Consider the following 14298-nt stretch of genomic DNA (forward strand, 5'->3'; position numbering starts at 1 on the left):
CTAACCTGTTCCCCCACACATATTTATTTTTATTTATTTTTAACTTTAGTTTAGTCTATTTTCTGAAAACTGCACTGTTGGTTAAGGGCTCGTAAGTAAGCATTTCACGGTAAGGTCTACCTCTGTTGTATTCGGGGTGTATAGGACAAATAACATTTGATTTGATTTGGAATGTATTTGTGTGCTCCTATATGATTGGTTTCTGTCGTTTGGGAGGTTTGGCCAGTTTACTCGACTGGTTTTGTTTGTATTATGTGGTTGGTTCATTTTGTAAACTGTTGTCCATTTCTTTTGCAGAACATGGACATTTTGTCTTTTTGATTTAAAACTTACTTTTGTTATGCTCCTAAATGTATTTGTGCGCTCCGACATTTTTTCAATTCAGGAGCACATGTCCTTGTAAAAAAAAAAATGTAATCGGAGAGCCTTGACAGTCAGTCACATAAATCTATTCAGCTGTGTGTCAGAAATGTAACGACTGTGTGACTTGGTTACGGAATGTTAATGATTAATTACTGACGCTCTGCTTGCTCGCTGTTCTCCCTCCAGGAATGTCCTACCCAGTTGGCATCGTTCCCCCCAGAACCAAATCTCCCAACATGCCACTTTCCTCCAGCATCAACTCCTACGTCACCCTGAGGAGGGGAGGGAGGCCAGACCCGCGCATGGTGAGGCTATGACATTTGCAGAAATCAATATAGTTTATGAAGTGGATATTAGATCAGTATTTTTTTATTTAAAAAAATGTTTTGTGTTGTTGTTTTTTTAACCTTTATTTAACTAGGCAAGTCAGTTAAGAACAAATTCTTATTTACTGGAGAACAGTGGGTTAACTGCCTTGTTCAGGGGCAGAACGGGGATTCAATCTAGCAACCTTTCGGGTTACTGGCCCAACCCTATAACCACTAGGCTACCTGCCGCCCCAGTTTATCCAAAGGCTAAGTGGAATTGGTTAACGGGTGATTGTAGAGAACCTACACTCCTGAGAGAGGTAATGACTTCATAATACAGAATAGCAGGCTGGTTAACAGCCAATACAGTAGGTGGCGGCAATACACACATTTTAAATATATATATATATATATATCTATATATCTTTGTAAATTTAACCTTTTTTTATTTAACTAGGCAAGTCGGTTAAGAACAAATTCTAATTTACAATGACGGCCCATATATTTAGAAAATAATCACTATTTGATGCTGTGTGTCTGCTATCGCCTGTCTGTTAGCCGTGTCTATGTGTTTGACCTACACGACCTCTCCTCCTGCGTCAGGGAGTGTCTATGTGTTTGACCTAAACGACCTCTCCTCCTGCGTCAGGGAGAGGACATGTGTTTGACCTAAATGACCTCTCCTCCTGCTTCAGGGAGTGTCTATGTGAGAGTACATGTATTATGGTTGCTGCCCTCTCAGCACCATGAGCCTGTCACCTTCGATGTGACACTGTTGTTGTCGTCTTTTGGTGATAGTGGTGTTGTCGTCTTTTGGTGATAGTGGTGTTGTCGTCTTTTGGTGACACTGTTGTTGTCGTCTTTTGGTGATAGTGGTGTTGTCGTCTTTTGGTGATAGTGGTGTTGTCGTCTTTTGGTGATAGTGATGTTGTCGTCTTTTGGTGATAGTGGTGTTGTCGTCTTTTGGTGATAGTGGTGTTGTCGTCTTTTGGTGATAGTGGTGTTGTCGTCTTTTGGTGATAGTGGTGTTGTCGTCTTTTGGTGATAGTGGTGTTGTCGTCTTTTGGTGATAGTGGTGTTGTCATCTTTTGGTGATAGTGGTGTTGTCGTCTTTTGGTGATAGTGGTGTTGTCGTCTTTTGGTGATAGTGGTGTTGTCGTCTTTTGGTGATAGTGGTGTTGTCATCTTTTGGTGATAGTGGTGTTGTCGTCTTTTGGTGATAGTGGTGTTGTCGTCTTTTGGTGATAGTGGTGTTGTCGTCTTTTGGTGATAGTGGTGTTGGCTACCATGAACTGTGTAACCAGTGTCTTATTTCATGCTTTCTGTTTCGGTTGACCACATTTTATAAAAAGCTAAATGTGTGACAACAGTCGTTGTGGTCCAGTGCTGCAAGGAAAGACCTAGTAAAACTGCAGCTGGGCCAGAACAGAGCGGCACGTCTTGCTCTTCATAGTAATCAGAGGGCTGATATAAATACTATGCTGCCAGTCTCTCTTGGCTCAGAGTTGAGGAAGGACTGACTGCATCACTTCTTCTTTTCATAAGAAACATTCATGTGTTGAAAATACCAAATTGTTTGCATAGTCAACTTATACACAGCTCTGACACACACACTTACCCCACCAGACATGCCACCAGGGGTCTTTACACAGTCCCCAAATCCAGAACAAATTAGTGTACAGTATTATACAGAGCCCTTATTGCATGGAACCACCTTCCATCTCATATTGCTCAAATAAACAGCAAACCTGGTTTCAAAAAACAGATGAAGCAACACCTCACAGCACAACGCCTCTCCCCTATTGGACCTAGATAGTTTATGTGTATGCATTGATATGTAGGCTACGTGTGCCTTTTTAAAAATGTATGTAATTCAGTCCTTGAGCTGTTCTTGTCTATTAATGTCAAGCCAAGTAGTATACTATCTATGGTGGTGAAATGTCTCCTAGTAGTATACTATCTATGGTGGTGAAATGTCTCCTCGTAGTATACTATCTATGGTGGTGACATGTCTCCTAGTAGTATACTATCTATGGTGGTGAAATGTCTCCTCGTAGTATACTATCTATGGTGGTGAAATGTCTCCTAGTAGTATACTATCTATGGTGGTGAAATGTCTCCTAGTAGTATACTATCTATTGTGGTGAAATGTCTCCTAGTAGTATACTATCTATGGTGGTGAAATGTCTCCTAGTAGTATACTATCTATGGTGGTGAAATGTCTCCTAGTAGTATACCATCTATGGTGGTGAAATGTCTCCTAGTAGTATACCATCTATGGTGGTGAAATGTCTCCTCGTAGTATACCATCTATGGTGGTGAAATGTCTCCTCGTAGTATACTATCTATGGTGGTGAAATGTCTTGTATACAATGTTCACCTGTGTTAACCTCTATGTTAACCTGGGTGACCTCTTTCGCCTTGTCTCCAAGGCTTGCTGCCACTAAACGCGTCTTGGTTCGGTCATGTTTCAAAACCTTTTGTTTTCCCTGCTGGCTCTTTGATGAAGTTGTTTTGACATCTGAGGTGGAGGATATTACTGCACGATCCACTGTTTAAAATCCATCCTGTCTTGTCTACAACCAACCTTCCTACCTTTTTGCCTGTTGTTTTTACAACCCGGCTTTGAATTCTGCATGACAAACCAAGGGTTTATATATGTTTGGTTGTTCTTGAACTGAGCCTCCGTTTGGTGGAAGCCCTGTTTCCCCCTGCCCCGGCTCCCCGCCCCCCCTCTCCCGCCGAGTCCATAGTAGGTCTACTTGCTCGTGGAGGTGGTGATGCTGAACTGGGCTTTCCTGCGACCTTCGATGTTGTGTCCCTGCCGGTTCTGTCTCCGTGTGTATGTGACAGTCCGAAGCGTGACCAGGCCGGTTTGATTCATTCATAATGTCATGAGAACACATGGCTCCTACTGCACTACGACTTCAGAAGGTAGAATGTCAGGCGCATTAAGTGATGCTGTGTTTTCTATGTTTGTTGTGATTTTTAGAGTTTGATACAACGCATTGGGAAGATGTTTGGTCCCTCTGAAGGCCTAGGTCCTATTGTCACGGTTTGCCACTGACACACACACACACACACACACACACACACACACTGGGTCTAGGGTGGGTCTGTGACTCATGCTCTCCTACAGGGCTGGAATTAAATTTAGAAAACCTTGATTTATACACATTTATAAGTACCAAAGCCCTCCAGTGACTCACCATGTTATTAGGCTGGTTATGGATGACAGGGTGTAGCTGACTTCTGTCTGTGCCCATTTTTCCTGTTTGCCAGCTGTGTGTGTGTGTTTGTGTGTGTGTGTGTGTGTGTGTGTGTGTGTGTGTGTGTGTGTGTGTGTGTGTGTGTGTGTGTGTGTGGGTGTGGCGTTTGTGCGCTTGCATACCTCATAAACTTGAGCTGCTCCCCGACAGCGCACACACACTCAGTCACCGGTCCCTGTAGGTTGTGGTCTATTTCAGCTACATAGCCTGCAGTGATAGGGGCTAGGAGTGTGTCTCAGTCTGTCTCAGTTGAGCAGAGAGGAGATCCAGTGAGTGGTTCTGACAGCAGGCCGTTGGGCCCACTCCTCAGGGCCAGGATCCGGTCCAGGACACACGCACGGCAACGTTGTCCAGCTCAGTTCCTCCATGGCCCCAACCCCTCTAGCACGGAACAGACCTGAGAGGGAGAGAGTGAACTTCTCAGAGTTGACATCAGCAGTCATTTCTTACCGCAGGAGATTACAGGCATTCGCATCAGCCCTGTGTGTGTGTGTGTGTGTGTGTGTGTGTGTGTGTGTGTGTGTGTGTGTGTGTGTGTGTGTGTGTGTGTGTGTGTGTGTGTGTGTGTGTGTGTGTGTGTGCGCACGCCGTGTGTAATGCTGTGTCCTACTGTGAGCAAGTCTCTATTCCCCCCCATAGTGCAGTAGAGCAGCTAGCTCAGTCTCTCTCTCTCTCTGTCTCTCTCTGTCTCTCTCGCTCTCTCTCGCTCAGTCTCTCTCTCTGTCTCTCTCTACCTCCTATAGGAACGACCCCATAGTGCAGTAGAGCAGCTAGCTCAGTCTCTCTCTCTCTCTCTGTCTCTCTCTCTCTCTCTCTCTCTCTCTGTCTCTCTCTCCCTCCTATAGGAACGACCCTATAGTGCAGTAGAGCAGCTAGCTCAGTCTCTCTCTCTCTCTCTCTCTCTCTCTGTCTCTCTGTCTCTCTCTCGCTCAGTCTCTCTCTCTGTCTCTCTCTACCTCCTATAGGAACGACCCCATAGTGCAGTAGAGCAGCTAGCTCAGTCTCTCTCTCTCTCTCTGTCTCTCTCTCTCTCTCTCTCTGTCTCTCTCTCCCTCCTATAGGAACGACCCCATAGTGCAGTAGAGCAGCTAGCTCAGTCTCTCTCTCTCTCTCTCTCTCTCTCTCTCTCTCTCTCTCTCTCTCTCTCTCTCCCCTCCTATAGGAACGACCCCATAGTGCTGTAGAGCAGCTGAGTGGTGGGGCTGTGGAGAAGGACAGTGGCAGATCTAGGATGAGTGTACTGTGACTCTCTCTAACCATGTCCCTTCCTCCCTCTCTCTCTGTCTCTCTCTCTCTGTCTCTCTCTACCTCCTATAGGAACGACCCCATAGTGCAGTAGAGCAGCTGAGTGGTGGGGCTGTGGAGAAGGACAGTGGCAGATCTAGGATGAGTGTAGAGGAGCAGCTGGAGAGGATCAGGAGACACCAACAGGGGGCGCTAAGAGAGAAGAAGAAGGGGCTTCACATCCTGGCAGGAAGTAGCTGCAACAGCCCGCAGGACTACACTACACACAGCCACAGTACCACATCAACACCGTCACGTAGCCCTTCGTTCACCAAGGAGAACCCCTTCCGCAGCATGCAGGTACACACAGAGCCATCGATATATAGGTCTCTGGGTACACGCACCACAGGTACAGTGCTGCGGGATTGGGAACAATATCATTTTAAATACAGTTCAAGTCGGAAGTATAGTAAATTCCAAATCTATTTGAAGCTCCTGATTGAAACCATTTTAATCGACCCCAACCCTGCGGTGCCAGATCTCAGAACAGATACATGTTGGTTCACACACCAGGGCTTCGTTCATGGAGATAAAGTGTTGTTGTGTTCCAGCAGAACCGTCGTCAGCGTGGCGAGGGGATGAGCAGTGACATCCTGGAGTTGGAGGCGTCACTCAGAGAACAGGAAGTGGTCAGAGAGCAGGAGACGCCGGCCGAGGAGATAGCACGCCTTAAAGAGGCCACACACACTGACCACTACAACATGGACAGAGAGGTATGTATGGATAAGCCTCCCCTCTGAGCCTGGTTCCTCTCTAGGTTTCTACCCTCTGAGCTTGGTTCCTCTCTAGGTTTCTTCCCTCTGAGCCTGGTTCCTCTGTAGGCTTCTTCTCTCTGAGGTTTACTAGGAGTTTTCCTGGCCAGTGTGCTTCTGCCTGTTCTTAGGGGGTCTAGGTTTAGTTACTGTAAGCACTCTGACAACTGCTGATATAATATGGATTTTATCTCAATCTCTCTCTCTCTCTAGCTGTCAGTCCCTGAGAGTCAGATCCAGAGGAGGCTCTCAGTCCTCAGCCCTGATACTAATCCCTCTCTCCCTCCCTCTCCTTCTCTCTCTAGCTGTCAGTCCCTGAGAAGGTGTTGATTCCAGAGCGTTATGTGGAGTCAGATCCAGAGGAGGCTCTCAGTCCTCAGCCCTGATACTAAATCCCTCTCTTTCCACTCCTCTCTCCCTCCCTCTTCTCCTCTCCTTCTCCTTCTCTCTCTAGCTGTCAGTCCCTGAGAAGGTGTTGATTCCAGAGCGTTATGTGGAGTCAGACCCAGAGGAGTCTCTCAGTCCAGAGCAGGAGGCTGACAAACAAAAGAAAGTGGACCGCATCAAAGCCCTCATCGCCAAAAACAGGTAGCTAACACACACGCGCACACACACACCCACCAATAACTACTGTATACATTAAAGTAAGTAAACACACCACTCAGCAGTACAGACCTGTTCCATTCAGTGGTCTAACTGTAGTCTCAGGAAATGGGATCATCCAATCACAACCTCTATCAAACTGCAAGTACAGTAATACTTGACCTTCATTTATTTTTAGAAACCCAAAAAAAATAGAGACATGGAAGTCTGTGTGTCTTTCTGTTCTTGTCAAAATCTGTCTGAAATGTCATTCATTCCAGTTGGTCAGGGTTGGTGTTGACCAGCTGGACAGGGTTGATGTTGTCCAGCTGGACAGGGGTGGTATTGACCAGCTGGACAGGGTTGGCGTTGACCAGCTGGACAGGGTTGGTATTGACCAGCTGGACAGGGTTGGTATTGACCAGCTGGACAGGGTTGGTATTGACCAGTTGGTCAGGGTTGGCGTTGACCAGCTGGACAGGGTTGGTGTTGACCAGCTCGACAGGGTTGGCGTTGACCAGCTGGACAGGGTTGGTATTGACCAGCTAGACAGGGTTGGTATTGATCAGCTGGCCAGGGTTGGTATTTACTAGCTGGACAGGGTTGGTGTTGACCATCTTGACAGGGTTGGTATTTACTAGCTGGTCAGGGTTGGTGTTGACCAGCTGGACAGGGTTGGTATTGACCAGCTGGACAGGGTTGGTGTTGACCAGCTGGACAGGGTTGGTGTTGACCAGTTGGTCAGGGTTGGCGTTGACCAGCTGGACAGGGTTGGCGTTGACCAGTTGGACAGGGTTGGTGTTGACCAGCTGGACAGGGTTGGTATTGACCAGCTGGACAGGGTTGGTATTGACCAGTTGGACAGGGTTGGTGTTGACCAGTTGGTCAGGGTTGGTGTTGACCAGTTGGTCAGGGTTGGTGTTGACCAGCTGCACAGGGTTGGTGTTGACCAGCTGGTCAGGGTTGGTGTTGACCAGCTGGACAGGGTTGGTGTTGACCAGTTGGTCAGGGTTGGTGTTGACCAGTTGGTCAGGGTTGGTGTTGACCAGTTGGTCAGGGTTGGTGTTGACCAGTTGGTCAGGGTTGGTGTTGACCAGCTGGACAGGGTTGGTATTGACCAGCTGGACAGGGTTGGTGTTGACCAGCTCGACAGGGTTGGTATTGACCAGCTGGACAGGGTTGGTATTGACCAGCTGGACAGGGTTGGTGTTGACCAGCTGGACAGGGTTGGTATTGACCAGCTGGACAGGGTTGGTGTTGACCAGTTGGTCAGGGTTGGTGTTGACCAGCTGGACAGGGTTGGTGTTGACCAGCTGGACAGGGTTGGTATTGACCAGCTGGACAGGGTTGGTGTTGACCAGCTGGACAGGGTTGGTGTTGACCAGTTGGTCAGGGTTGGTGTTGACCAGTTGGTCAGGGTTGGTGTTGACCAGTTGGTCAGGGTTGGTGTTGACCAGTTGGTCAGGGTTGGTGTTGACCAGTTGGTCAGGGTTGGTGTTGACCAGCTGGACAGGGTTGGTATTGACCAGTTGGTCAGGGTTGGTGTTGACCAGCTGGACAGGGTTGGTGTTGACCAGCTGGACAGGGTTGGTGTTGACCAGCTGGACAGGGTTGGTGTTGACCAGCTGGACAGGGTTGGTATTGACCAGCTGGACAGGGTTGGTGTTGACCAGCTGGACAGGGTTGGTGTTGACCAGTTGGTCAGGGTTGGTATTGACCAGTTGGTCAGGGTTGGTGTTGACCAGTTGGTCAGGGTTCGTGTTGACCAGCTGGACTGGGTTGGTGTTGACCAGCTGGACAGGGTTGGTGTTGACCAGTTGGTCAGGGTTGGTGTTGACCAGCTGGACAGGGTTGGTATTGACCAGCTGGACAGGGTTGGTATTGACCAGTTGGTCAGAGTTGGTGTTGACCAGCTGGACAGGGTTGGTATTGACCAGCTGGACAGGGTTGGTATTGACCAGTTGGTCAGAGTTGGTGTTGACCAGTTGGTCAGGGTTGGTGTTGACCAGTTGGTCAGGGTTGGCGTTGACCAGCTGGACAGGGTTGGCGTTGACCAGCTGGACAGGGTTGGTGTTGACCAGCTCGACAGGGTTGGTGTTGACCAGCTCGACAGGGTTGGTGTTGACCAGCTGGACAGGGTTGGTGTTGACCAGCTAGACAGGGTTGGTATTGACCAGCTAGACAGGGTTGGTATTGACCAGCTAGACAGGGTTGGTATTGATCAGCTGGCCAGGGTTGGTATTTACTAGCTGGACAGGGTTGGTGTTGACCATCTTGACAGGGTTGGTGTTGACCAGCTGGACAGGGTTGGTGTTGACCAGCTGGACAGGGTTGGTATTTGCTAGCTGGACAGGGTTGGTGTTGACCAGCTAGACAGGGTTGGTATTGATCAGCTGGTCAGGGTTGGTATTTACCAGGTGACCAGGGTTGGTATTTACCAGGTGACCAGGGCTGGTATTGACCAGGTGACCAGGGTTGGTATTGACCAGCTGGACAGGGTTGGTATTTACCAGGTGACCAGGGTTGGTATTGACCAGGTGACCAGCGTTGGTATTGACCAGGTGACCAGGGTTGGTATTTACCAGGTGACCAGGGTTGGTATTTACCAGGTGCCCAGGGTTGGTATTTACCAGGTGACCAGGGTTGGTATTGACCAGCTGGACAGGGTTGGTATTGACCAGGTGACCAGGGTTGGTATTTACCAGGTGACCAGGGTTGGTATTTACCAGGTGCCCAGGGTTGGTATTTACCAGGTGACCAGGGTTGGTATTGACCAGCTGGACAGGGTTGGTATTGACCAGGTGACCAGGGTTGGTGTTTACCAGGTGACCAGGGTTGGTATTTACCAGATGACCAGGGTTGTTATTTACCAGGTAACCAGGGTTGGTATTTACCAACTGGACAGGGTTGGTATTTACCAGCTGGACAGGTCACCTGTGTCCCCTCCGGATCCAGCTGTCCCAACAACACATGCGTTCTTCTTGCTCTTTCCATTCAGATCAGTGCCAGTGGTGGCTGGTGGAAGGAGTCATAGGAAGACGGGCTCATTGTAATGGATTTAATGGAATAAACAGTATCAAACACAACATACTTATGGAAACCACATGTTTGGCTCCATTACAATGAGCCTGTCCTCCTATATCTCCTCCCACCAGCCTCCTCGTCTATGGGGTTATTCCACAACAGCAGGAGCGGAAAATGATATCTCCGATTGTTCTGTCAAATAGGTGCTTCACTGGGAGGAAGGATGTTTCAACGGGCGTTTTACATTTGTATCACAAACAATTTTTTGAGAAAATCGTGATGAATGTGTCCATTTGTCAGCTCGTGGGATTTTTGTCATTTCAAATGTCTGTCGTTCTGCCCCTGAACAAGGCACTTATATTATTTAGATGTTCATTTGAAGTGACACGATGACAAGGTTCCAGTTTAACAAGGTAGCCATTCCACTCGAGGCCCGGTTCCGTCAACATCAAGACTTCCTGCGCATGTGCACTCTTGACTGAGTGATAGCCCCATAATAACAGAAACATGAAACATCAACAAGATAATTAAATGTCCAAATGTTCAAGTTCCTCATTACAAACGGGTTGTGTGACAGTTTTTATTTTGTATTACTCAAACTGCCCCTTTCCACCCTGTACAAGACCTGATGCTCCTTTTTTTAGTCAGACAGTCAGCAAGCTGTTCCTTTGTGGTCGACCACAGAATCCGCTGGATTCTCTGTGCTTGAATAAGTTCCTCGATGCTGCTAATCTCAAGACCAAGTCTTTTCTCTGTGACAGACTTGGTTGACTTCACAGCATCAACTAAGGAGTATTTGTCATTGACACACACTACGGGTAGAATCTCACCAGTGGTAATCTCTGAAAACAGAGTTGCAGGAAAGATAGCATTGCCAATTCCATCAGCAAGAGCAAGTGTTTCTCCAGCAAGGCCGCTTCGGACAACCCTTCTGATCCTTTTTCACCGCCAACAGATAGGTGAGGATCGTCCTCCTTTTTTAATTTTTACCTTTATTTAACCAGGCAAGTCAGTTAAGAACAAATTCTTATTTTCAATGACGGCCTAGGAACAGTGGGTGAACTGCCTGTTCAGGGGCAGAACGACAGATTTGTACCTTGTCAGCTCGGGGGTTTGAACTTGCAACCTTCCGGTTACTAGTCCAACGCTCTAACCACTAGGCTACCCTGCCGCCTCTACACTCTAAACACTAGGCTACCCTGCCGCCTCTACACTCTAACCACTAGGCTACCCTGCCGCCTCTACACTCTAACCACTAGGCTACCCTGCCACCTCTACATTCTAACCACTAGGCTACCCTGCCGCCTCTACACTCTAACCACTAGGCTACCCTGCCGCCTCTACATTCTAACCACTAGGCTACCCTGCCGCCTCTACACTCTAACCACTAGGCTACCCTGCCGCCTCTACACTCTAACCACTTGGCTACCCTGCCGCCCCTCCACTCTAACCACTAGGCTACCCTGCCGCCCCTCCACTCTAACCACTAGGCTACTCTGCCGCCCCTCCACTCTAACCACTAGGCTACCCTGCCGCCTCTACACTCTAACCACTAGGCTACCCTGCCACCTCTACATTCTAACCACTAGGCTACCCTGCCGCCTCTACACTCTAACCACTAGGCTACCCTGCCGCCTCTACATTCTAACCACTAGGCTACCCTGCCGCCTCTACACTCTAACCACTAGGCTACCCTGCCGCCCCTCCACTCTAACCACTAGGCTACCCTGCCACCCCTACACTCTAACCACTAGGCTACCCTGCCGCCTCTACACTCTAACCACTAGGCTACCTGCCGCCCCTCCACTCTAACCACTTGGCTACCCTGCCGCCCCTCCACTCTAACCACTAGGCTACCCTGCCGCCCCTCCACTCTAACCACTAGGCTACTCTGCCGCCCCTCCACTCTAACCACTAGGCTACCCTGCCGCCTCTACACTCTAACCACTAGGCTACCCTGCCGCCTCTACACTCTAACCACTAGGCTACCCTGCCGCCTCTACACTCTAACCACTAGGCTACCCTGCCGCCTCTACACTCTAACCACTAGGCTACCTGCCGCCCCTCCACCTAACCACGAGGCTACCCTGCCGCCTCTACACTCTAACCACTAGGCTACCCTGCCGCCTCTACACTCTAACCACTAGGCTACCCTGCCACCTCTACACTCTAACCACTAGGCTACCCTGCCGCCTCTACACTCTAACCACTAGGCTACCTGCCGCCCCTCCACTCTAACCACGAGGCTACCCTGCCGCCTCTACACTCTAACCACTAGGCTACCCTGCCGCCTCTACACTCTAACCACTAGGCTACCCTGCCACCTCTACACTCTAACCACTAGGCTACCCTGCCGCCTCTACACTCTAACCACTAGGCTACCTGCCGCCCCTCCACTCTAACCACTAGGCTACCCTGCCGCCCCTCCACTCTAACCACTAGGCTACTCTGCCGCCCCTCCACTCTAACCACTAGGCTACCCTGCCGCCTCTACACTCTAACCACTAGGCTACCTGCCGCCCCTCCACTCTAACCACTTGGCTACCCTGCCGCCCCTCCACTCTAACCACTAGGCTACCCTGCCGCCCCTCCACTCTAACCACTTGGCTACCCTGCCGCCCCTCCACTCTAACCACTAGGCTACCCTGCCGCCCCTCCACTCTAACCACTAGGCTACTCTGCCGCCCCTCCACTCTAACCACTAGGCTACCCTGCCGCCTCTACACTCTAACCACTAGGCTACCCTGCCGCCTCTACACTCTAACCACTAGGCTACCCTGCCGCCTCTACACTCTAACCACTAGGCTACCCTGCCGCCTCTACACTCTAACCACTAGGCTACCTGCCGCCCCTCCACTCTAACCACGAGGCTACCCTGCCGCCTCTACACTCTAACCACTAGGCTACTCTGCCGCCCCTCCACTCTAACCACTAGGCTACCCTGCCGCCTCTACACTCTAACCACTAGGCTACCCTGCCGCCTCTACACTCTAACCACTAGGCTACCCTGCCGCCTCTACACTCTAACCACTAGGCTACCCTGCCTCCATCTGTAAGGTTCCCCAGCGAAGCGTCACTGAAGACAACTTGTTTCAGAGGAGTCATCTTTTCCAACATGCTGAAACTTTAAAGTCACTTGTTGTGATTTCTGTTTACGAACAACTTTGTTCGACCTCATGAATGGTTTGTACAGTGGCGTGTTTTGTGTTAGGATGCTCTGTCTAGCAACCTGTAAAAAATGTGTCCTATCTTCGACCTCAATGGATCAGCTTCAATTCCACACAGAGGGGAGTTCCTTTGTACGGCTCTTGAAGAATCCATATGAATTGGGTTGAAGATTATTGATATAGCTCTCCTGTTGCATCAGTATTGTTCCAGCAACTGTAATAAACTCTATGCCAACATAACAATTATCATGCTCCTCACGGCCGACCAGGAAAACAGCTTTGAGGTGTGGAATCACAGTTGTAGCAAAGGTCTGTGAGCCACCCCCCAGATAAAGTCCTCAACATGACAGGCAAATACTCCAGTCACATTGCAGTCTTGATCAAGCCAATAGAAGACTGCAGGATACACTTGTGACATTTTTCCACCTGTTTTCAGCATTTGTTGCCTTGACTTTGTTGTACCAGTAGAGTGATGCATCTGCCAGTCCACACACACACATTTTTTTTAGTTTCCACAGTGCTCCTTTGATGTCTATGGAATTAAGTTTCCATTTTTTCTGGCAGATCAGTGACATCAGCAATCTGAGTGACTCTGAGGCGCATGTCGCTGAGTCGTTTGGGAGTCGTTTAGCAGCCAGCTTCTCTAAACCTCTAGCCACTAGATGAGTCGTTTGGGAGTTGTTTAGCAGCCAGCTCATCTAAACCCACAGCCACCAGATGAGTCGTTTGGGAGTTGTTTAGCAGGCAGCTCCTCTAAACCTCTAGCCACTAGATGAGTCGTTTGGGAGTTGTTTATGAGCCAGTTTGGGATGAGTTGTTTGGGAGTTGTTTAGGAGCCAGCCAAACCTCTCGCTCCTCTCCTGTAAACCTCTAGCCACTAGATGAGTCGTTTGGGAGTTGTTTAGCAGCCAGCTCCTCTAAACCCACAGCCACTAGATGAGTCGTTTGGGAGTTGTTTAGCAGCCAGCTCCTCTAAACCCACAGCCACTAGATGAGTCGTTTGGGAGTTGTTTAGCAGCCAGCTCCTCTAAACCTCTAGCCACTAGATTAGTCGTTTGGGAGTCGTTTAGCAGACAGCTCCTGTAAACCTCTAGCCACTAGATGAGTCGTTTGGGAGTTGTTTAGCAGCCAGCTCCTGTAAACCTCTTGATGTGCTTTAGACACTTCCAGTTAAGGATTCTTTAAGGGAACACACCCACCTTGTTGAGACACATTTTTGAGTCAATGTCTCCTCCAATTACTGAGCTCATCTAGTTTAGCTGAGTCAAATGATACATCCTTTGTTTCAAGTACATCATCATTTTTTGAATGTCATTCTGTTTTTCTCAATTTTCCATTGGTTCAATTCTGATATTATCTGCAAGTGACAGGTCAGCTGACCCTGTTGTACCAGAAAGTGTGGCTGGTTTAGAGTACTGCGTTGGGACCAGTTCTGGTGTTTTCCTTTGGCTTTTCCTGCTCGTCCAATGACGGTTGCTGTGTGTGGAATACCACTTTCTCTGCCCATGTATTTAACAGTTTGTCCTGTTTTCAGATTGGAACAACCATG

At 49.0% G+C, this 14298-nt stretch overlaps 1 protein-coding gene across 1 annotated transcript in view; it reads left to right on the forward strand.

Annotated features, from left to right (window-relative positions):
* LOC135508951 (pleckstrin homology domain-containing family A member 5-like) overlaps positions 1-14298 on the forward strand; it is a 295193-nt gene that overhangs the window by 273059 nt on the left and 7836 nt on the right. The window contains exons 27-30 of the mRNA XM_064929191.1: positions 550-668; positions 5258-5524; positions 5779-5937; positions 6431-6564. Of these exons, the coding sequence (XP_064785263.1) occupies positions 550-668; positions 5258-5524; positions 5779-5937; positions 6431-6564 (679 nt within the window). The remainder of the gene's footprint in view (positions 1-549; positions 669-5257; positions 5525-5778; positions 5938-6430; positions 6565-14298) is intronic.

This window comes from Oncorhynchus masou, chromosome 22 (assembly GCF_036934945.1).
Source record: "Oncorhynchus masou masou isolate Uvic2021 chromosome 22, UVic_Omas_1.1, whole genome shotgun sequence".
Taxonomy (NCBI): Eukaryota; Metazoa; Chordata; class Actinopteri; order Salmoniformes; family Salmonidae; genus Oncorhynchus; species Oncorhynchus masou.